We start from the raw sequence: 23,620 nt of genomic DNA, 5'->3' as shown, positions 1-23,620 counted from the left end.
GGTAAAGACGGATAATCGGGTATTTTTAGTGCTCAGATCTGCAGAAGACCAAAAATAGATGACCACCCACTTAAAACAAACTAACAAAAAAAAAAAACAAGCAAATCCAAGTTGGCATTTACTAAGATCTTTACAAGGTTCTGCATCATATGTTCCAGGAATAGTGCTTTTATTACCAAAGCCTAATGTTTACAATGCTTTGGACATTGAAAAAAAATACTTTTTTTTTTTTTTAAACCAGAGTTTACACTTTCCACAACCAGACCTTCTGCTTTGATTTCAGGTCATTAAGTCTAGCCACAGCTTTAAAAAGAGCTCTAAGCCACAGGATTTAGGTTCAAATTACTAAGCTTTACATCCATCTTTACACCGAGTCAAAGAAAACCCTCTACATGTTAAAGAAAACAGCTGCGCTCAGTTTAGCTTCCTTGGCCACCCAGTCTTTTGAAACCTTGTGCTACATGGGGTTTCTCCCCTGTCCTCCGTCTCTAGTTGTTTTCCGTTGTCTGTCTTCATGAAGCCAAGTTCATATTCCCTGCCAGTCAAGCCTCCGTCGGAGCGCGCCGGCCCTCAAAGCTGCCGGCTGAGCTTCTGCGCCTGCCGCTCCTTGGCGTTAAAGGCGTACTTCGTGTCCTGCAGCTGTTCTATGATCTCCTTGGCCTCCTTCATCTCCGCGGTGAGCTGGTTGTACTTCTCGATCAGCTCCTGGTTCTCCCGCCGGAGCTCCACCACCAGCTGGCTCAGCTCCTCGCTCTGCTTCCCGCAGCGCAGCTTCAGCTGCTCCATCTCCGACAGAGTCTCCTCCATGCGCTTCACCAGGCTCTCCAACTTTTCCTTAGACATCTTGTTGAATTTTTTATTTTTATTTTTTCACGTGGAGGTGTTTTTATTCTTTTCGGAAAGGCTTTCCCCCGGGGCTGTTCTGAGGTATCTGAGCTCAACGCTTGTCTGCAGTGATCGGTAAAACCTGATCCTCGCTGCAGGTTGGCTGCAGGCCTCACATTGAACAGACGTCCCTCCCTGCTCGGTAATCCCCTTAGCAGAGTTATCCCCGGAAACCCGTAACGCGCATAAGAGCTGCACACAGCGACAGCATCCCGTGCATAAGTCCACTCCATGGAGGGTGAAAGTGATGGGCAGATTAACTCAGTTCACTCCAGTCTCAAACAAGCTTAAAGGCCTACAAAGAAATGTGATGTCGGCTGAAAAGTCTTCCTTCTCCCATTGTATTCATCAGTCTCACTTCTTTCACGTGTAGCAAAATGAAGGGTTGGGCAATAGGATTTTAGACGATGGACCAACACTGAAGGTTGTGGATAATTGTGAAATGAAAAGAAAGTTAAAGTCTGCGAACTTACCGAGACTTTTGGCCACACACCTAAACTGACAACAGCCATCAAAGAAGCAGCTTATGGATCTGTGGTACCTCTGGAGGAGCAACAAAAATCCACAGCTCAAGTGGGAAAATATGGCTTTTATGGAAGAGGTGTAAGAACAAAGACATTCCTGCAAGAAAGCTTCAAGAAAATCTGTTTATAGTTTGGGATAGCTTGTAGGAGAAGTCAGCAAACTCTGGTAAAACGAGACCGAAATCAGACCAAACAAAAAGCTGTGTGTAGGTGTGTGTATGTGTGTAAAACCTTGTAATACCACCATTGTCTTGAGCTCCCCATCTCTGATGTATCACATAATCCAAACAAAACAAATTCTGTTTGGATTATGTTCTCCTGTAGGGAGAGGGAAGATGGTCTTAGTTGAGGGGGATGATGGGTGCACATAAATATGGGGTAATCCTGGAAGAGAGAGACTGGGGTGAAGGTTTACCTTTCAGCAGGATAACAACTGTAAGCCTACAACAAGATCTACATACCACCATCCATGATCACCAGCTTAATCTAGGGTCAGATCACAAAGGCAGCAGCCCAAAACAGAGGGGCCCAGACGTCCCTCTCTTGGGCCAGCTCATATGGAGAAATCCCACGGCGTTCCCAGGCCAGCCGAGAATCATCCTCCCTACAGCGTGTGTCCTGGGTTTTCTTCTTGATTTTCTCCCTGCGGAACGTACTCAAAACCCCTCAGCAGGGACGCCTCCAGGATCAGGCATCCTAACTAGATGCCTGATCCTCCTCACCTGGTTCTTCTCAATGTGTAGAAGCAGCGACTCTGAGTCCCTCCCAGATGACCGAACTTCTCCCCCGATTTCAAAGGGAGAGCCCAGAAACCCTTTGGAGGAAACTCACTTATATCCTCAGACTCTTTCCTGTTTCAAGATGGATCAACCGGAATATCGAATTTGTGATCAAGACGCAGAGACACTTGAACTGCTCCACTTGGGGCAGGACCATGTCGCTGACCCAGAGAAGGCACTCCACTTTTTTAGCTGCACCAGAGCTGCAATAGAATGGTTTAGCACTGACATTATTCAAGTGTTTGAATGGTCCAGTCAAAGTTCGTGTTTACAGTTAATTACTTACACAAAAGTTCAATTTGACTGAGCAGAAGCTACTTTGCAGTGATGGAAAAGAACGAGTAATAATTACAGTCGCTTTCTGTTCACACCTGTAGAGATATTGACCTCAAAGGATTTGCAACTGTGACTGAAGTGCAAAGGTTTTTCTTTAGCCATTTATTAAGAATGAAAACGTACCAAATCTGCTTAACATCTGCTGAAGGTGAAAGAAGTGTGAGATTTTGCTGCAATGCTTTCAAAGCGTCCTAGCGACCCCATCTGAACCAGGAGTCCAGAAATGAGCCGTGTAGCTTCAGAGTTGACATTCCACACAGAGGCATCGCTGAGGACTTGTTAGGCAAGTCACAATACGAGCCGAAACATTCTGGGTAAGCCGCCCTCGGCCGCCAGTGTGCAGGCCAATGAGGCTAAACAGTTCCCATGGAGACAACAAAAGTGGCTGGCACTACAGGCAGAAGGCCAACTGCTCCCATCGGCCAACTGGCCCCAGGAGGGGCCAGTGTGAGGAATGCTGGTGTGACAAAGTACCAAGGAATTTTCACAATTTTCCACATCGTCTGCTTAGCATCAGCTCCAAGTGTCACTGCATCTTGTAACTGTGGAATATGACAATTAAACTAGCCTACAGGCTGCTGAGTGGTGTACGCTGAATGTGTGCCTCTGGTCTGCATGCTAACGGAGAACAAGGAATGAGTAGCTGAAATAAATGATGGCTGGATAAAAATCACTCACCAACCACTGGATCCTGCTAGTACAAAGCTGGACGCTGTTTTGCCTTGAGTGATGGTGGCGATAATGGAAGAAGTTTGACAGGTAAATGGTAGTTTGCAGGTCATCGTGTGCTTCGGCAAGACACTTCACCTGCCTTGCCTGCTGGTGGTGCTCAAAGGGTCCAGTTTCGCCGTGTATGGTAGCTGTGGCTACTATCCAGCAGCTTGCCACCATGAGACTGTGAATGTGTGCGTGAATGGACCACATGAAGCTCTAAACAGCTACAGGCCTTAAGATGGCTCCTTTGATGAATCGTGCGCCGAAAGACGTTCAAACTGCAATGTGGTTTCTAGGTCGGTGAATCTTTTAAAACGCAGCATCAGTCCATGATCCGGACGCCATGTTGGTCACAAATCATTTAACGTAGAATCAGAAACTTCTGGTTTATTGTTGATGGGTCAGAGAAGTTGTTAAACATGACTAACTTTTGTTTTCTTCTCATTAAAAGCAAGATTTGGTGTAAATCCACTCCCTGATTTGCTCACCAGGAGAACGAGGCACTGGGTGGAAGTTGGGTTGGGATATCAGGAGTTAGTGGCATGTTTATCGTTAACATGGGAAAAAAACTGACTGTTTACTTTATTTTCTTGACTGTTTGCTCCAAGAGAACATTGATAAATATATATACATGAGAAAATATAATTAAATTCAGTTATATATGGCTGTTACTGCAAAGAGATATATTTGCAGTAACAGCCATACAGTTAGCTAAAACAAAAAAAAAGACTTCTTATTGTCACTTATTATAACAAATACCACAAGATATTGTTAAAAATGTTTCTGTATTACCCAACTATAAGGTGATTTGGTGCATGTCAGCATGTGGAGAGTATATTCTAGCAACTTTTTCTGTTTTAAAAGCCCTTTTAATAAGATTCCAGTCATAAAGCGACACACTACTGTCCCTCCACCACATGGTTTAGCATCTTAGTATCTAGTCAGTTGTGTAACACGCAACGAAACTCTGCAAGTGTTAAAAAGAAAACATTTCATGTTTTACTGTTTATTAAAAAAAAAGAACAAAAATCGGAATCGGAACAATCTCGCATAAACACACAGAAGCCTGTGAAGGAAACTGAAGCAAGCCAACAGTTTCCCTAGAATCAAAAACCGGGAGTAAAAGCCGTCTCTTAGCAAATATTACTCTATTGTTCCCTCAGGGCTTCTTCATCAGAACAAAACCCGAGTGCAACAAAAAAAGCAATCAGTGCAGCTGGTCCTCCTTTTGTATTCAATATTAGTTCATTATTCACAGTTTGTTTGTTTTTTATTTAAACCAGACTACGTATTTTAGGTTTGATTTTTTTTTGTTTGTTTGTTTGTTTGTTGCCGACACACCTGACGATGCATGAGGAAATTGTGAATAGTTTTCCAAAACTATCAGATTCTGTCATTTAGCAGCACCAAATGCTGCTGACCTACAATTTTAAATGTCTACACACTTACCCCGATTAAAAAAACAAAAAAAACAACAACAAAAAACAAACCCAAAACATTGCAAAAAGCACTTTCTTTTTCAGCACAATTAAGGAGAAAATGTATCCCGACGGCATCCGTGTGATGCAGTAGAGTTCAGTGTTCGATGTAGCATAGTTTCAAACAGCACCAGGCGAGCGTCATGAGGGCAGCTGTAGCCTAAAGGTTTAGAGTTTGTGACCGGATGATCACAGGTTACAATCCCTGGACAGATTTCGGGGAGGAAGGAAAAACAAAACAAAACAAAGCACATGTCTGTCACACAATTATGACAACAACTACTGAAATGCCCTCGAGCAAGGCACTGTACTCTCAGAGTGCTCCAGCGGAATCGCTCGGTGGCTCGCGCGGGAAATCTCAGATCACCCTCCCCCACCCCCCCTGCTTTCGTCGTCGGAGTCGGAGACTCTTGTCCGACGAGGCGTTCGCCTGCGTGGGTGTAAAAATCAGTCAAGTTTGAGTTTTGTTCCTTAAGCAAAGCAAAAACGATAACGACGCAATTAATGTTTCACTCTTTAACAGCAGTGAGCGAAGCGCGCGCTCCGACGTCTCGTACGCGTTCAAGCTACACGTCACCATCTACTGGTCGGCGCCGCCGTCCGTCTGTCCGTCCGTTATTTTGGATGAAAGGCGCTGTAAAGGTTTGGAGCTGAAATGGACCAGAGAGGGGTTCTGAAGAGAACACTCCCTCTTCTCGAAGCAGCTACTGTGTAGGTGTCCCTGAGGAAGGCACCTGCTGTAAACCCCGTGATGAAGGAGATAAAGAGCCTCCTGAAGATTTCCTGCCATCTCGATGAAAAAATGTCACTTTAAAAAAAAAAAAATCAAATAAAAGTAAGGGTAGTAAAACCTTTAAGAGCCGCCGCCGTCGAGTTCCAGCATCGTGAGGAGGTGTTGGTGTGAGGGGCGGCTGCGTCGTTCTTTGTTCTCCCGGGCCGCAGAGGGGAAGGTGAAGGCGGTGGGGGGGAGGGGGTCAGCCCTCTCGAGCTGTGCGGGTGAGGGTCGTCTCGGGGTCGCGTGGTCCTGCTAAACGTAAAACTGGTGCAGCGCCAGCTCGTCCATGAACGGCCGCACCAGGTTATCCGTGGCGAAGTAGAAGACGAGGCCGAAGAAGATGGAGATGGGCAGAGCGGGGAGAGCTTTCCGGAAGATGGCGAGCAGGAGTAGAGTCAGACATAAACCCTGCAGGGGGGATGGAGAGGGTGTGTGTGTGTGTGTGTGTGTGTGTATGTGGGGGTTGGGGTGGAAGAGACAAACATAACACACTCTGTGATTATGATCCAAACAAATCCATCTCTGCAACCAAACAGATTCTTTTTTTTTTGTTGTTGTCTTTTTTAAAAAAATAGTCAAGCGGTTTGCATAAATTGAGGACAGATATGGCGCAGAAAGAGAAAGAGCAGACTGCGGTGGCGTGCGCTTGACGTGAAAATAAGCGGCTGGGCACTCACGATGAGGATGGCTACGAAGCAGGCCAGCGTGGTGTTCCAGTCGCCGCTGGCCGTGGCCGAGGCCTTCCCCACCAGCATGCTGTAGAAGATGAAGTCCCCGAGCCCCAGCTTGACGCCCCCTGAGAACACAGGGGGAGGTCGCCACATTTTTTAGGGTGTAGTCGACTTTAAACGCTTCCAAGTTCAGCCAGAAAACAACCACCACCACCCTCCCCCCCCCCTGCTTTTCACAGCTGTAATTACTGTGGGAAAAAAAAAGAGTAAAAATAAAGAGCGCCGACCCCATATTTACAGAAGATTTAAGTTAGAAAGAGAACGGAGTGTCCAGATGGATAAAGGACATGAAAACTAGCAATTGCCATAAATGATCACTTCCTAATCTGTTTCGAACGAAAGGAGGAGTGACTGCGGCACCGAGAGAGAGAGAGAGAGAGAGAGAGACAGACAGTGAGTGAGAGAGAGAGAGAGAGAGAGAGGGGCAGAGAGACAGAGAGAGACGGAGAGAGGGGGAGAGAGAGAGAGAACGCGTAAAGAAATATTCCAAAAATGTTTTATGTTTGCCGAGAAGGAAACGGAGGCGACGAAGCAGAAAAGAATCTGCCATTTAATGGGGTAAAGATTACAAAGCTCATGTTGATGTTAAAGTTGGGGAGGGAAACCGAAGAACTCATAATGCACCATTACGGCTGTTTATGAACTCAAGTTTGAACGCTTTCCTTTCCTTTCTAATGGTCGCCTCTGTCAAACTCTTTGAACGACCATCTGTGTGACTCGGGTTTCAGAAATAAACCTGCCTTGTTTTGCGTCGTCATTATACAGGAGATGGTGAGCATTTGAATAATCGATTATTATACTGCCGATTAATTGACTTTTGCCGATTAATCAATTGTCCTGACGATTAATCGAATAAAAAAAATATTGTTGCTTTTTTTTATTTTGCAGATTTTTCATTTAACAACTTCAGCCTTTTTTTTAATACAATAATAGAAATTAAATATGCAAATAAACAAATAACTGAATTCATTTTTAAATAAGGACATTAACATTTTACTGCCTAAAAAGCAGCAACGTAGCGTCCCTTTAGTAACTCTGGACCAGGTGAAGCTAAAACTTCACCACTTGGAGAAATTATGGTTGTAACATATTTACATGCAAAGGTGTTTTTTCTCCTAAATTCAAAACGGATGTATTTTGTGGTGTAATTAGCTCTCAGAATGTGTTGTTTTATTTCACTAGACGGCCTTTTCTTACGACTATGTACTCCAGTTAAGAATTAATCAATTATTAAATTAGTTGACGATTATTTCAACAATTACAATTAAGCTGATTAATCACCTCAGTCCCATTTGTTTCCACATAAAAAAAAAGTAATCAAGTTATTTAAAGATGCAGTAAACAAAAGGTTTCCCCTCTATGCTGCCAATCTATTAGGTTTTTGTCCAAATCCCCAAATTTCTTGACCTTTTATGTTGTCATCAATTAATTTTCCAGCTATCTGCACAAAAATTAATTTATCATTTTAAATGAAGAGGAAAAAGCCAAGTATCACTTTTTTTAGCTCCGTTTCTTTTAAGACAGAAACACGTCTTCTTTTTGTCTTCTCAGACAAAAACATGGAAATGTTCGTTCCATCTTTAAATAAAATTAAAAACAGATAAACACGGCATTCCCAGTCCGCTGTCGTTCCAGTGATGGAGTAATATTTGAGTGATTTGGGCATATTTAGGGCATCCAGACAGTTCACACTGAACAGAAAGTTTCCCTTTACGCTGATGACATCTAACTTTTTATTTCTAATCCCTCAGTTTTATTAAATTATTGTTCACTGGAAATGGACTTGAGCAACAACCCAGCAAAGGTGTTGCTTAATCATTTAAAGCACAGGGGTGTCCAACTCCAGTCCTGGAGGCCCGCTGTCCTGCAGCTTTTAGAAGTGCCTCTGCTGCACCACCTGAATAGAATAATGAGGTCATTAAGGCTCTGGAGAACTGATCTACACAAGGAGGAGGTCATTAAGACATTTCATTCCAGCGTTTTGTGGCTCATCTAAAAACTGCAGGACAGCGACTGGAGGACTGGAGTTTGAGGCCTGTGATTTAAAGGGATCCTGGCAAATTTCCATTACAAATGTCCACGAGACTTTGTCAATATTCTGTTAAACACCGCAATGACAATTTTGTCATTGCGGTGTTTGCAATAAAAAATAAACGCAATTAAAATCACACGTGAATAAGTTTGTTCACACGGTAAGTCATTAAAAAACATGCCGACCACTTCCTGTCGTCTTTTCTTCCAGTACTAACATCTGTGTTAACACGACGTGTTTCTATTGCAATTTAGCGAAACAAGCTAATTTCAACACAGCCGAAAAACCACCTCAGCCTAGCATAGACACATCTGATCAAAAAACATTTTCTGGTTGTTTTTCTTTTAAATTGCCAAGTTTCCATGAAGAAAAGGTCCAATTTGTGCAATTATTCGATTATTGGAAACGTAGCTACAGTTAATAAAGCCACACTGGCAAAAACAACCTCATGTGAACCCATGTAAATATTTAGTTTTCTGACCTGTTTTCTACCCAATACCACTAATTAAAAGCCACTCAGTCAGGTTTTTAATATCAATGTTTGTTTGTTTTTTTATCCTGGTAAAATAAAGATTAAATAAAAATAGAAAGATTCCATTTCAAGCACTCACTCTCCTCATCGTCGTCTTCCACAGGCGGACGCGCAGACGGCATCTGTTGGATCTCCCGTCGGGTCTCCTCGGTGGACTGGAGCTGCCCCAGCCGGTGCTCCTGCTGACTGACCCAGGAGGAGGTGAAGCCGCCGTCGTCCTGCGAGGGACTCGACGGCGCCGGAGACTCTACGGCCGCTGATGAACAACCGTCAGTTTCGAATATTAAAGATCGCCTGGGACTGAATCCCTACTCACTTATTTGAATCTACTCACAGTCTTGAGTCTGTTGTTGAGGTGGAGACGCTTCTGTGGAGTTCCTCTTTGGCCTGTCGGTGTCGGCCATATTGACGAGCCATACCATTGTAGCTGGAGAAGAAGCAAATGAGGAAAAAAAAAAAAAGAAATCAAATACAATACAAATCCAAAAGAAGCTTCCATTTCAGCAGTGTGGTTAAGGTTCATTTCACTATTTTATTTGGCATCTGGATAAACTTAGATCAGATAAAATATATAACACTTCACAAAACTGAATGATATGAAACGCAGACCCTTTAAGTCACAGTTTGTGATCAGTCATTGGTTCATTTCAGGACATTTTAATAAGTCATGAGTGGTAAAATTTGTAAAAACGTGAGAATTGCAATAATAAAATGTTAGAAACCTCCAGTTCTAAATACACACAAAAGTACCTTTACACCAAAAAAAGTAGCTGTTTTCTAATATTTGATTTATTTTTAGTAATTAAAAATCAGTTTGATAAATGACAAAAATCACAGGTTGTGATATGCTAAGCTAAAAATACACGTTATGGCCTAAATATATTCACTGTAGAAAAACCTTTCATTTTCCAACAAACCCTGATTTTTAATCTTTAACTATTGGATTCAGATGCTGAATCCAATAGCATCTGGATGCTAATGGATTCATTAGCATCCATTAGCTAATGAATGGCTAACGGATGCCATTCATTAGCTAATTAATAATGCTAATCTCCATTAGCTCAGATTTCATTCCCTGTTACATTTTCCATATTTATTCAGATTAGCAATCAAATCAAACACACGCCTTTCTAGACTCTTCAAAATTATGAAGAAGCTAATAAATCTCAGCCATAATATTGTCTCTACTGTGTGATAACTAAAAAAAAGATTTAAAAAAAAAATAGACCGAAGATCTTCTCTTATCACACTTACAAGAATAGATGAGAGCTGGAAAAATGGGTTCGTTTCTCTCCTGAGCCGTCTCCACAAGAATCCTCAGTGGTCCTTTGGGGCAGAGCACAGCCAGCAGGTCTGCGATCGGAGAGACGAGGAAAATCAGGACCATCAAGTTAATGACGTGTCATCGACGACGACAACAAATAAGAAACCGCAGATTTTCTGGCTCCTGCAATCCTAAACATTCCCCACCGGCTGACATTTGTGACGATATTTGTGGTTTCTTTTCTAGTGCCGGCATCAGCCGATACATGTTGCCAATATGTTAGCACGCTCAGCGCATTTTGACATCCATTTGTACTGTTTTGTTAATAAATGATTCTGTTTTTTTGTTTAAACTTAGACTTGAGTTTCTCTGTCATTTTAATCACGTGTATCTCGAGGAAGACAAAGTGTCATATCAGCTTCAAGAATCGGCCAAAGAGAAAAAAGAAAGAAAAATTGTCAGCATATATCGGGGGTCGGTAAGATTGATGTCACAGTAGTCAGTATCTACCATAGAAAGCCTGTATGGCTGTAACAATAACCAATCTATTGCCAAATTAGTGACTGTATTTAGCAACAAACAAATATTATTAAAACCAGAATTAAAAGATTGGATTTTTTAAAGATCGGTGATCACTGAAATCACTCTGATGCAGGCGTGAGCTGGTTAACTAGTCTAGCTAGCTAGATAATACTTTGTTGATGGAGAAATTAGTGTGTCTCAGCGTGGCACACAGCAATAATAAGAAATGTTATAGTTTAACTTGGTAAAAGTTGTTGTCAAACCTGCTAGAAATCTTTTTTTTTTTTTTTTTCAGATTGTCTCTACGATTGGGCGAACGGGTCGTGGTCCAAAGTACTTGCAGCTGATTCTGTACATTTTGAACTGGATGGTGGAAAACAAACCAAAACACTGGTGGCTGTAGTGACAAAATATGCTAAAAATGGGACCCGTTTCCACATGCCTTGTGTTTTTATGTTGACAATACGTTGTTATTCATGTGCAGAGATACGATTTTTTTTCCCCCCTCATCTGCCCTCAAGTTGTTATGTTTTTCCTCGTCTGACAAAAGGGCAGCGCCTGCCAAGATGGCGGCCGCCTCAGGCACCCGTCTTATGCTGTTTGTCTGTCTTTGGACGAGACGAACCGGCATGAATTTCGTTGCGCTTCTGTGCGATGACGATAAAGGTCGTGTCTGATTCTGATGGATTTTTCGTTTTGCTTTTTGTTACCACAAAGGAAAAACAGTGTAACCCGACATGTCACATGTTTATGAGGTTGACATAAAAACCACATGTCTGGGGGCCGCTGTGTGAACTTTAAATGTTGGTCAAAGAAAAAAAACAAAACAAAAAACAAACAAAAACTGAGCTGTTGGAGGGTTTGAAAAGATTTACCGTAAACGGATATGACTGCCAGGATGAGCCAGGCGGTCCACTCTGGCAGGTACTTGATGAAAACCAGCGCCATCAAGGCGCTGATCATGATGAGGTAGGCCTGCTGGAGCCGCAGAGGTCCTTTCCAGTGAATGCAGATCATGCCGACCACGCCGAAGTTCCACACTACTATTGCCAGGGTGAAGTAGTCCATGGCTACATTGTAGGTTTTGAAAACCTCCCTAACAGAAAGAGCGCGGACGTCAGGAAGCGGCAGACTCCTCCGCAGGCACGGAAACCCACTGGTACGTTCGGAAAAATGAATTTAAATGTACGTTAGGGAGACTTACTGGAGGTAGATGAAGGAGAAGAAGAAGAGCAAGAGGAGGGAGGAGAGAAACAGCCAGCCTTGGATCACCTGAGAAAGGAAACATGAGACGGGTTAGCATGTAGCACGGCGAGAGCAGCTCGGTTAATCTGCGTGTTTGTTCCAGTCACTGAAGGAACAGGAAGTTTTAATTAGGATTTCTTTTTTTCAATTGAATCAAACAATCTGTGAAATTTTCACACAAATATGTTTCACCCTGAATTTTCTTAAAATAAGTATTATATCTCTTTCTAAAATAAGAAAAAGCGCAAAGATGGGTGAAGCTACATAGACTGAAGTCTATGGTTGACAAAAATCTAAAAATAAGTTTAGGGAACTAGTTTAGTTGGGTACCTTTAGGCTCGACCCGACTTTCCTTTAGCAGTATAAAATGTAAAATATAGCCTGAACTAGAAAGGGAAAAAAAAATCTCCATATTTATTTACTATATCCCTGAAGATGAATGTACCTTGTAGCAGCGATATTTGTACAACAACACCAGGACCAGAGTCATGACGATGATCACAGTGATCATGATGGTGGCGTTCAGGATGGAGTTGACGGCTCGCTGGGCTACGGTGTCCGTCTCTTCAGGGAATGGCGTGTAGATCCTGGAGACGATGTTGGAAACAAAACTGTTTAAGGATCTCAAAAATTGTTTAGGCATATATGTGCATATATAGATCTGGTCACAAAAACTGTTGGAAGCACTTCATGACCTCCAATAGTCGTCACAGCACAAAGCCCCCCTCCCTCATCACCAGGTCAACCACTTTTCATATTTAATCTGAAACAAGCCCTCCGTTTCCCCCCGATGTTCTTTAAATAAGTCGAATTTTTTCCATTGAGTGTATTTTATTTGTTGCACACGATTCAACAGGTAAATATTTTATTTTTCTTTTATGCTGTAAATTAAATCTAAATTGCCGTTTATTTAAAAACAAATTGGAGAGAAAAAAAGCAGGAGGACAGAATCATAACTGAGCTCAACTTGCTATCTGTCGACGTTAACAAAGTGTTTGGCTTTCCCCTTCAGTTTGTCGTCTCATGCAGTAGCTCATATATGGCACAACTGATACATTAAAAAATATCTAAAAGTATATTTTAGATATAGCTTTACTCTCATAAAGCTTATGATGAAATGAAATTCACTTTCAAGCGTGAAAACATATTTTTAAGAGATAAAAGTTTAACCACTTTGCCAATTGGAGTTCTTACATCCACAAAGTTCAGTAAAAGATCCCTTCCTCATACATATTTGATCAATGTTTTTACTGTTTCGGTCCAAATGACCCGTTGTTCTGTCAGTTGCTGACAGCATAAAAAAAAAAAAAAACACAATGCCTCCACCTAGTGGTAGTTTTGTTCTACTACATGCCAAATCAGCCAGAGGTGTGATTGGTTTTAAATGAGGTCAGAGTCCACAGCTACGCCCCGTTCAGCGCCTGACAAGGCCCATAAAGCACTCACAGCCTCTGGCCGTCGTTCTTGGTGTAGAAGCTGACGGACTTTATGGTCGCCACCACCACCACCATGCACAGCGTCACGGGAACAAAGAGCATGATGACGTGCTTGGCCCCGTATTTCAAGGTCATCTCCTCGTCCTCCTCCTCTTCGTTCTCCACCACTCGAGCGGGAGGGGCGGCCGGGGGCTGGCCGTTGGGCTCGGGTCCGGAGCCGTCGCCCGCCCCCTCATCGCCGGAGCCTCCCCTGGACCTGGCTCTCGTCGCCGGAGCCTCCTGGGGTTGCTGGACGGCCTCTGGGCTCGTGTTCGCCTGCTGTTGGTCCTTCTGGCAAAAAGCAGAAGGAGCCTCGTTACTCAGAGTGGGTGATTCGTTCGCAAGACTTGAAAGGACACAACATGTCACATTGAGCTCCCTCTGCTCTTAATGAAGTTCTTAAAGAGTTGGGAAGTTTGTTCTTTTGCATCTTTGTGTTGCGGAGATTCTACCTCTTGGAGCTTTTCTTTATTTTCCTTGTAGATAAAGCTGAGCGCAGAAGTTTAAAGATTCTTACATTTAAAGCAGATTTTGCCACAGGATGGTTGCTGAACACAGAGCAGAGGAGGAAGGTGCAAACATCAACACTGCACCCGGTTCTGCTCCGGTTACTGAGCGACTGAAGCAGGAAGCTGTACTCATTCTAGCTGCAGATGTCAACACAAGACCTTTTGTCAAGTAATCAGCGAGTGAAAAAAACTCTGTTACTACCTTTACAGGCGAAGAAAACGTGTGAAGCAACTTAAAACACCCATAAAGCAGACGGAGGCCACTCATCGTCAAAGTGCACAGAGGTTTTCTAAAACTGATCATGTGGTTTTTATTAGGGATGCACCGACAAGCCGATTTATTTCACTTTGGGAAATACTTACATGTGAAACTGATCTTATCTACTTCAATCACATTACATCTGCAGCTTACAATAGTCACCCCAGTTTTGCCAACTTAGCAACTTTTCTCTTCTTTTTCTCTTCATTTAGTTTAGTAACTTTTCACATAGAAAAAAAAAATTTGCTATTGGCCAAAATTGGAATCGGTGCACCCCAAGTTTCTAGAGCTTAAACTCGTATTAATGTGACTCCAGAGGAAGCACGGGGTTGACGGGAGTTTCTTCACGGCCATTACCTTCTCCACTGCTGCACACTGCCTTACAGCTGGTTGAAAGAAAACTACCAAAATGTCCCCTCACTTCCAAGGAGGACAAAAAGGGCAGTTTGGAAATATTTCCAGTCGTGAAAAAAATGAAGTCGTTGAAGCGGAAGGAGCGCCACCTGTCTTTTTTTTTTATGGAAACCCTGTTTCAAAGTTAACATCAACAAGCTAACAGCAACACACCTGTTAAAAACGTGACTATTTAAGTAGAAAACTGGCTAATTCTTTGTGTTATTTTGTAAAAAGCAGAACATCAGTAAGGCGTACAAGACACAGTACACAACTAACGGGTGTTTATTTTAGACTTTGCCAAAGTTCATGGAGCAAAATGTTATAAATAACAGAACTATTCCCTGGACACATTAAAAGATGCTGTATATTAAGACAATTTGCCGTGTTTCTCTTTGTTCTTTATAACGTTATTCCCTTCATTCTGTCAGGTTTACACTCTCAGTTACTGAAATTAATATCAGGTGTGAATCATCTGGGGGTTTGATCACCTGACCTGCATTTTTACACATTGTTGTTCCTAATCCTGTCGCAATGAATCACTTCATCACCAGACGAATCAAAACGACTTTTGCATTTGTTTGACTCTTTCTACTAAAGGCTGGATGACAACAATTTTCACTCTGGCGCTTCGGTCTCAACTATCTCCCTTTATGAAGGACAATTTTGTGTACAGAAACTTCATAACTCATTTTATTTGTTGCTTTGTTTATTTACTTTGTCCATTAAATGTCTTCCAGTTCCAATCTTAAACAGTCATTAGAATATAAGGTTCGTTGATCTTTCAGAATGCGTTCTTGCGTTTTTATTCCTTTCCCATTGCGTTACTTTGAAAACGGTCTCAAAACAACAATGTTGTCTTTTATCGCAGTAACTTCTGGGACAATTTATCGACCAGCAGAACTCGTCACTGAGACAGGAGCAGTTCTTCCCCCCCGAGTTAAACGTGTTGCGACGTCGGTGGCAGCAAGCAGAGACAGAGCTTGCTGCTTCGGGCTCGGCTGTTGCGCAACAGTCTGGGGGGGGGGAGATTATAGTTCGAGCAGGATGAAGACTAAACTGTGAACGCAAGCAGAATTAGACGTACATTTCTTCACCTTTTAGGGAAAACCGGAGAGACGCCGACTTCTCACTCGGGTGTGAGAATAACCACGAGACATAAACCGCTAAATTTATGGCGTTTCACAACCCAACAGGGTGCAGCAGCGGTGCTAAAAAGTGATGTCAGACTTGCTGTAAAGGCCCTTAAAAGGATGTGTCCTGTCAGCAAAAATAAAAAAACAAAACAGATAAAAAAATTCAGATAAAATACGTGTTTGAGATTCAAGAGCCAGACTGTGAGGCAAGTTGATACTTGTAGTCTGGGAGAGCACGAAGCACTTCAACCAGACGCCATCAGAGCGCGGCGGGACGCATCGCCAGATATCAGGTTAGAACGGCGAGAGCTACGTGAACTGCATTCTGTGCTCCGTTGTTTCTCAGGCCTGGGAATTAGGCCAAGGGCGCCCGATGCAGAGTCAACTAGTGTTAAATTAAACAGCGATCAGCAGCAAGTCCAGCAGGTGTTGGGTGACATTTCCACAGTGAATCAGAAATCTGACCAGAAATTATCACTCAAAATGACACGGTATGCAAAAATAGTCATCCTGTGTGTAATAATTATTAGAATAACAGTGTAATACTGTCAGGTGATGTTTTACAGTACGACAAAAAGAGTGAAGAATGTTCTGCCAAGGAAATACAAGCCTTTGACTCTGTCCTTCAGCCGTCAAGCAAACACCTGTATTTACAGTAACAGCAGATTAGCAAACCACTGAAAGGCTGAAGAAAAAGTTTTTTATGTTACAACCACAAGTTTTCATGTTTCTTGACAGCATTTAATGTGACAGACACAGCAGTGCATAAATGAAAGTTAAAAAAAATAAGAAAAATGTGATTTTTTTCCTTCTGAATTCAAAATGTGGTGTGTGTGGACATCCAGCTCTCTTTAAAACCCCTACATAAAATCTAATACAGCCTCCAGATTTTAGATGTTAACTAATTAATATATAGATTTAATTACACTCTGGTGTGCTCTTAGTACAAATAGAGTGAGACAACTTTTATTTAAACACCAAAAATAAGCAGAAAACACTCGAACGCACCATTCCTACAGTAAAGCAGAGTGGTGGCGGCATCATCCTCTGGGGATGCTCTAATTCAGCAATGAGAGAAAAGCTGGTCATAAAAAAAATTGCTTTCCACAGACTCTCTCCATCCAGACTGAATCAGCCAGTTCCCATGAAGAAAAACCAAACAAACAATTTCTAGATGTGAAAATCTGACTGGAATAAACCCTAAAAGGTGGATTTACTAGGTATTTAATTCAATTTAAATGCAACTTATGTAAAAATTCTGGACAACCTTCTGTTGGTCCAGGACACAAATACAGTTTTTGGGATGGGAACGTGAAAAAACGTCAAAAAGCTAAAGCTTTGTGAATACTTTTGAACGGCACCATATCGTAACGCTTAATAAACTCACTGTAGTCTAGAACTTAGATGTAAGGTTCTAGACTACAGTCTATATACAGCTGCGATCCAAAAAGGCCAAACAACAACCAAACTTTACTGACGTTACAGGAACTTCTCCATTCTGCATGACATCAAACTGACTCAGTGCTTTGATGCAGAAAATGTTTAAACCAAAAAAAATTTTTTTTTTTAAATGCTGTGTAACTATTACCCCACACTTTCCAGGAACAGACAAAAAGAGAGATAGAGATAGAGAGAGAGAGAGAAATAGAGAGAAAGAGAGAGAGTGACCGAGGCTTCATACTGACCATATTGTTTTCAACATCCTCTGCGTTGTTCGCCATGTTGGCTCAGCCGACACTTGCGCTCACATGCAAACAATCCTCTTTCACCTTGATGTAAGAAAAGAAGAAGAAGAAGAAGAGTCATGATTAGACCACCAGAAACAAATAAAGACTACAATCTTTACTGAAAGAGACTGAATTGAAACCATTTTAAATGACCTCAAACTGGGTGATTAGGAACAAAAAAGCACAACCAGTAGCGGTTTCCGATTTGGGCAATGTGGGAGGCGGCCCAGGGTGGCTTCTCCTCAAGGGCGGCCACATTAATAAACGGTTGTGCAGTTAAATCTGTGGCCTACTTCTGGATTGAAAGCAAATTGTTTTAACACAGGGTAGGACTTTTTAAAACATGTGAGAAAATGTTATTTATGTTTCTTGAAGTGTAATAGTGTACACCGTCTTATAAAAAACAAAAAACAAAAAACCACTTTTTAGAGGTTCCCTAACAGTTGTGTGTTGAAATTTGTGTTTTGGTTAAAATGAAACTACAGTACACAGAATTTCAGAAATGTTTGACTAATGGTGCAGCTCATGTTTATTTTTCCACAGAATTTACTTTTTGTATCATTGTACGCTTTTAACTGCATGGCACACAGTATGTGTGCTTCTTACTAGGTGTGTTTATAGCACTATTCTAGGTTCTCCCACATTTTTTCAAATAAAATAATAAAAGAAACTGAGTGAGCCTGCAAAGGCACATAATGATCTTAATGTTGGGTCAAGGCTCCAAACAGGCTAGGGCTCTGAATACAACAATAATACTTTCTATATGAAAGAATTGATCTTTATTGCAGTAGAAAATGGATTCATGCATTTTGGCATTAATTCCACGCAAATTCACAAATCACTGGTAAAAATAAAGCCTTCAAAAATGAATCAAGTTAATGTAATCACATAACCTCACTCTGATTTTTTTGTTTGTTTGTTTACATGTTGTAAGAAGTCCACAAGTGGAGACAGTAAATGTGACAAGACTTCCTTCCAGTATTGGGTCACAACATTTGTGCGGATGTGTCATGAACAAAAGAGGCTATTAGCCTCTGCACACGGCTTCGTATTAGAAGAAAAACCTCAATATCACCCATATGTTTGTAACCAAACACATAGTCCAGGGCAAAATTAACACTGAAGAGAAACAAAGATATAAAGTCATATTTCACTAATTGAAAGTTCTCTGAAACTCTGAACAACCTCAAAAGAGCACAGCATACATAGTAAAAAGCTTCAGCATCATTTATTTAAAAGGGATTTTAGAGATAGCGTGCATAAATGTGCCACCAATTATGTAAAAAATATTTATTCATTTACCTCAATTTAAAGGTTTAAATTTAAGGACTTTTGTTATTTTACAATCAAACACTATGCTGATGTAATTTAAGGGGTTTTATTTTCATGCTTCTTGCTATTTCTTTAATGCGATATTTGTCTGTATTTGTGCTTTTAAAGTGTCTGAAATCCTGAAATCCTATTCTGCCAAACAAGATCTAAACTCTTGAATAAACTTTTGAAGATTATAATACATTAGTATATTAAGAATATCAACATGATTTCCATTAGTGGCAACAGTGCTGATTAATAATCCCTTAGAAATGCACGCCATTAATATTTGCCGAGATGCTACGGAGCAATAGCGATTTCCTCATGGTAGATAGATAGATTTTTTTTTATTACAGACTCAGAGTCCAGATTACATACAAAGAGAAAACAAAAGCAATAAAAGAATAAAAAGTACAAAAAATAAACAATACAAACACATGACTTCTAGCCTTACAAAAGGCAATCATACCAGTGTCTCCAGAGTACAGATGAGTACTTTATTGCACTATATTTAGCATTTGCCAACAGCAGTATAATTTTATTATTAGACTCATTTAAGCGACAAATAAATCTATACATAAGTTTTCTCAAGACAGCCATCAAAGTGCTGACTCGGGCAGATACAAACAGTTCACTGGCACTGGACCATCTGGGTTTATTTAACAAAAGTCTAAGTGCATCATTGTAAGCCACCTTCAATTTTTGAAGACTGGCTTTTTTAAAATTGCACCACAAATGTGCAGTATACAGTGATGTACAATATGATCGAAACAAGTTCATCTTCACTTCATCCGAACAGAATCCAAATTTACGGACAAGAATATTTGCTTGAGCGTATAACATTCGAACCTGACGGTAAATGTCCTCATCATCAGACAGACAATCTGTCAACATATGACCAAGATATTTCACTTTAGTAGATGATAAGCAGAAAAACATTAGCTTGAGATAAAAGCTGTACAATCCGTTTTAATGCTCACATGGGCATTTTACCATTAGGTAAACGCTACATTGGCTAGTCAATGTTAGCCAGTGTTGTCTTTACGGCACAGCGGAGCTAAGCGGCTAACACTGGGTAAACCCCACAGCTCCAATTAAATACGGTTCTTTAATAATACTCCATGAAAACCCGCACTTACCTACAGTGAATGTTGTGTATTTTATTTTAAAAAGGTGTTCAACGGGATCAAGACCCGGACAATGACTCCTACTCCTTTTTGTTGTTCCTGCCTTCCTCCCAGAACATCCGTCCGCTTCCTGCTCGAGTCGATTCGGCTCTCATCGAGCTGCAGGGGCGGCGCTCCGTAGGCAGGCGGAAACAGCTCCAGTGGAAGGCGGAAGGAGCTCCACCAATACTTCACAATAACAAGCCCTATTCACCAGCCTCAACCTCTGAATATACATACCCAACAGTAGGATTACACTAGCTAAGTCATAAATACTTCATTCTAGACGTTGAATGTAAAGTAGCATAGGTGTCAATTAAAATTTGAGACGTTATTAATTTTGAGTGACAACCAATTGTGTAAAGTAGACAAATAGGGACAAGAAAATGGGTTTTATCAATTGTTTCCTCATTTGTTTTACAGAATTCAAATGCATCTACTTCAACTTAAAACCCTTTAAAAAACATCTACAACAAAGTATATTTCGTGTCTTATTTTAAATTGAGGTGGATTTTTTACCTTTAGAGAAATTGATCACTTAATAAATTTAAAGAGAGTTCTGTTGAGAATAGCTGTTTCTACATGAGCCACGCTAAGCAAGATCCTTGTTCATTCATAGTTGAGTAAAATAGATTTTAAGGGCTGGTTAATTAATTAGCACATGTATGCCATAATTTTAGGAAAATTTGAACATTTTAAATTTACGAGTATTCTTGAGTAAGTGAATAAAAGGTTGAGGTGTGCTTTTACATATTTTTGTTATATTGTGATTCAGTGCTTTTAATGTTATATTTATTAAAGAAGTTGAGTACTCCAAAACGTTTTCCATTAACATCTACAAGGTCTTTCAGAAAAACAATGCTTTTACTACACCAATCCTTCTTGGATAAGGACTTTTTGTTGCAAATGGTCACTGAGTGATTCCATAAAGCAGAAACATTGGAGAAAAATTATGGGTAAATATCGCGTACGCAATGAACTGTTTGTATACGTAACATATTAATAGCAGGATAAACTTTCTCAGAGGTGAAAGATGAGTATTTCTGCTCAACAGTGGAGCTGCTTCCGCCTTCCGCCGGAGCTCCACTAGACGCTCCCCTCTTTCATTCTGTTTCCTGTCAGTAAGTTGTTCTTCCGGTGACAGAGGTCAGCTTGATCCAACGTAACAGGTACCCCTGAAAATCTACGAAAGCCACCAAAAGCATGGTATGTTTTAATGTTAGGTTAGTTGTGGAAATTACGTTTTACACCTTCCAATGAAAACCAAAGCCTACGCGTTATGTCAAATTAATTATAGCGACTTAAACGAAAACTTACGGTAAATACAGTAGCTAACGTTAGCGTGAAATATCTGAAACATACGTAACTGCTTCAACAACAAAGCTCACCGTTAAAACGACATTTTTTTTGTGTGCAAGTTAAGCTTTAACAACATATTTCGGTGGTTATTCGTTGTTTAGTCATTTTTGACCGTAAATGACGGAGTGTAGCATTTTTCATTTTCCTCATAGCAAAGGGTCTGTAAATTTTCCTTTGAAAACGTGTAAGTTACAGTGTGGATGTCAGCAAAGTCAGTCATTTCCGGTGTGAAATACATACATTGTATCCGCCACAACACAACTTAAGATTGCCATAACCACCTAATGATGAACGTATACCTCGTTTGTGTAATTCAACGATCATTAACTGTGTTTGAACTGATAATAACCATATACCGGTTAGTTTGTGAGATAACGCTTTGCAGGTTTTATGGAGTTTCAGACAAATAATTTTTATTCACAGAGTTGTTGACTATATACTTTGTAAGCTTTATGGAATGTGAACTTTATTTTTTTATTAACATAATATTGTTGGAGCTGAGAAACAAAGCACTGTTGTATATTCAAGGCCTACTATCGAAAGGTCTCAGTTACTGACACGTCTGAAACAACACACACACACATAATTCATATATTTAAAGTAGCTTTTATTTATTTGAAAACAAGTGTACTTTGAATGAGACAATGATTACTTTTAGTTGAACGTAACAGTATCAATATGAATTTCAGTCTCACACCATCCTGCTAGTTCAGCCCACGAAGAGGCCAGAGGGTCGGACATACGCTGATTATGAATCGGTCAACGAGTGTATGGAAGGTGAGCTGAAGCAGAAGGCTTCACAAAAACAATTTGCCCATTTACAGAATCACAGTCACATTCAACTTGCATCCTGTGTCTATTCTTGCCGCAACAGTGTAATGTATTGTATCTTTGCGTCCTGCAGGTGTTTGTAAGATGTATGAGGAGCATTTAAAGAGAATGAACCCCAACAGTCCGTCCATCACATACGATATCAGCCAACTGTTTGACTTCATCGATGACCTAGCCGACCTCAGCTGTTTGGTGTAAGTCGATGTAAAATAATCCTTCCTGATTGTTAATCTTTAAAAATAAAAATAAAAACATATTTCATACTAACAAAGCTTTTACATTTTTGGATGCTACCTTTAAGTGTTATTGTCAGACAAAACTAGTAGGTTAAATATTACGGTACACATTCACTGGAAGAGGTACCAATGGCCCCCGGGGCCACACTGTGGACAGCCCTGATGTAGAGATGATGTATGAACAATTCCTGATATTTACACAAGGATTTAGGAAAGTAAACTGGACTTTTGTTTAAGACTGAAAAATTGACAAATATTTCAAGTGCTGCAAAATGAGTGAAACGTATTGATCGAATCGTGCTGTAAATGAGGCTGCAGAAATGGAGAGGTGGATACTCTGGTTGTGTGATTATAACAGAGCTTTGATATGACAGAGGTTAATGTGTTCCACACTGGAACCATTTCAAGTTGTTGAGTTTATAAGTTAAAAAAACAAAGAAACATTCACAAAGTCACAAAACATTAATTTAGGTGCACCTAGCTTTGCCTTCGAGGATGTAGCTCCTCCTCAGAGTCACAGTTTCCAGGCTTCTGCCTCACTTAGCAGCCCTCCCTTGCAACTCCCCCACTCAGCTCCTTCAGACTAGCCAGCTGCAATTAGCAAACACCTGGAGGAACCGAGCATCTGCAAAGCTCATTGTACAAGCTACTTCTCAGTGCAACAAAAACGTCGATAAAGGTATAATAGGGGAGCCATTTCCTGACAACTTTATGAAGGAGTAGTTTCAGAAAGAGCAGACGTTTCTTAAAGAGACAGCGTGCCAATTTTTTAGATGCTAAATCACATAGTCAAATTTCTTTTATATTTGACATTTATCACAACAGAAAGTAGCATCGTAACTTGATATTGAAAAAGAAAGATCTCTCCTAACATGCCTTTTTTTCTTAATTGAGTTTTATATTTTTGTAGTTTAGTAGCTTCATAGAGACATAGAGCTGTCCACCTATCAAATGTAACCATTTGAGCAACTTTTTAAAGCTCTATTCCAAAAATTAGGAAAGGGTACAAGAAGACTTTGGTCAACATCGAAACAGTTGTGTTTTCAAAATGAGCGGCGGCGTCCTGTTGTAAGGAGTCGGGCGTAAACAGACCTAAACCTGTCGTTCCGTCTTAGGTATCGTGCCGACACACAGACGTACCAACCGTACAACAAGGACTGGATCAAAGAGAAGATCTACGTGCTGCTTCGTCGTCAAGCCCAGCAGGCAGCCAAGTGAAGCCCATGAGAAAACGTGGGGCGTGGGGTGGGGTGGGGCGTAGATAGGTTGTGTTTTTGGAGTTCTTTTCACATGGGGAGTGTATTTTATATATCCTTGTTTGACTTATTAATAAAGATTCCTATTAAACACTAGTTCTTATGTTGCTTAATAATCTGCATGCAAACAATACACAGCACTTCA

The 23,620-nt window shown here is 40.9% G+C and overlaps 2 protein-coding genes across 3 annotated transcripts; one reads left to right on the top strand and one right to left on the bottom strand.

The window, feature by feature from the left end:
- Positions 1 to 4,228: 4,228 nt before the first annotated feature.
- On the bottom strand, positions 4,229 to 19,957 carry psen1 (presenilin 1). Of its 2 annotated transcripts, none has more exons than XM_044142895.1 (11): positions 19,767 to 19,957; positions 17,275 to 17,358; positions 13,264 to 13,583; positions 12,263 to 12,404; positions 11,777 to 11,844; positions 11,448 to 11,668; positions 10,041 to 10,139; positions 9,121 to 9,213; positions 8,866 to 9,042; positions 6,169 to 6,287; positions 4,229 to 5,899 (listed from the first exon to the last, which is right to left on the bottom strand). In XM_044142895.1, the coding sequence occupies exons 2-11, from the start codon at positions 17,308 to 17,310 to the stop codon at positions 5,744 to 5,746; spliced, it is 1,431 nt and encodes a 476-aa protein (XP_043998830.1). In that variant the 5' UTR covers positions 17,311 to 17,358; positions 19,767 to 19,957; the 3' UTR covers positions 4,229 to 5,743. The 2 variants fall into 2 exon arrangements, with proteins under 2 accessions (XP_043998830.1, XP_043998831.1); XM_044142896.1 differs by having other exon boundaries at positions 13,264 to 13,580; positions 19,767 to 19,922.
- Positions 19,958 to 20,880: 923 nt separating this feature from the next.
- Positions 20,881 to 23,571, top strand: LOC122846188 (enhancer of rudimentary homolog). Its single transcript, XM_044142968.1, has 4 exons — positions 20,881 to 20,999; positions 21,842 to 21,929; positions 22,057 to 22,177; positions 23,335 to 23,571. The coding sequence occupies exons 1-4, from the start codon at positions 20,997 to 20,999 to the stop codon at positions 23,435 to 23,437; spliced, it is 315 nt and encodes a 104-aa protein (XP_043998903.1). The 5' UTR covers positions 20,881 to 20,996; the 3' UTR covers positions 23,438 to 23,571.
- Positions 23,572 to 23,620: the final 49 nt, after the last annotated feature.

This window comes from Gambusia affinis, linkage group LG16, assembly GCF_019740435.1.
Source record: "Gambusia affinis linkage group LG16, SWU_Gaff_1.0, whole genome shotgun sequence".
Lineage (NCBI taxonomy): Eukaryota > Metazoa > Chordata > Actinopteri > Cyprinodontiformes > Poeciliidae > Gambusia > Gambusia affinis.
The sequence above is the reverse complement of the archived record's forward strand: the minus strand, read 5'-3'. Positions and strand labels throughout refer to the sequence as shown.

Coding starts and splice junctions, on each gene's coding strand:
- psen1 (XM_044142895.1), bottom strand. CDS start 17,310: ATGGCGAACAACGCAGAGGATGTTGAAAACAATATG. Junction 11,845..12,262: donor ACAAATATCGCTGCTACAAG/GTACATTCATCT, acceptor TTCCTTTCTCAG/GTGATCCAAGGCTGGCTGTT. Junction 11,669..11,776: donor TTCTCCTTCATCTACCTCCA/GTAAGTCTCCCT, acceptor TCTTTCTGTTAG/GGAGGTTTTCAAAACCTACA.
- LOC122846188 (XM_044142968.1), top strand. Junction 21,930..22,056: donor GGTCAACGAGTGTATGGAAG/GTGAGCTGAAGC, acceptor TGCGTCCTGCAG/GTGTTTGTAAGATGTATGAG. Junction 22,178..23,334: donor GCCGACCTCAGCTGTTTGGT/GTAAGTCGATGT, acceptor GTTCCGTCTTAG/GTATCGTGCCGACACACAGA.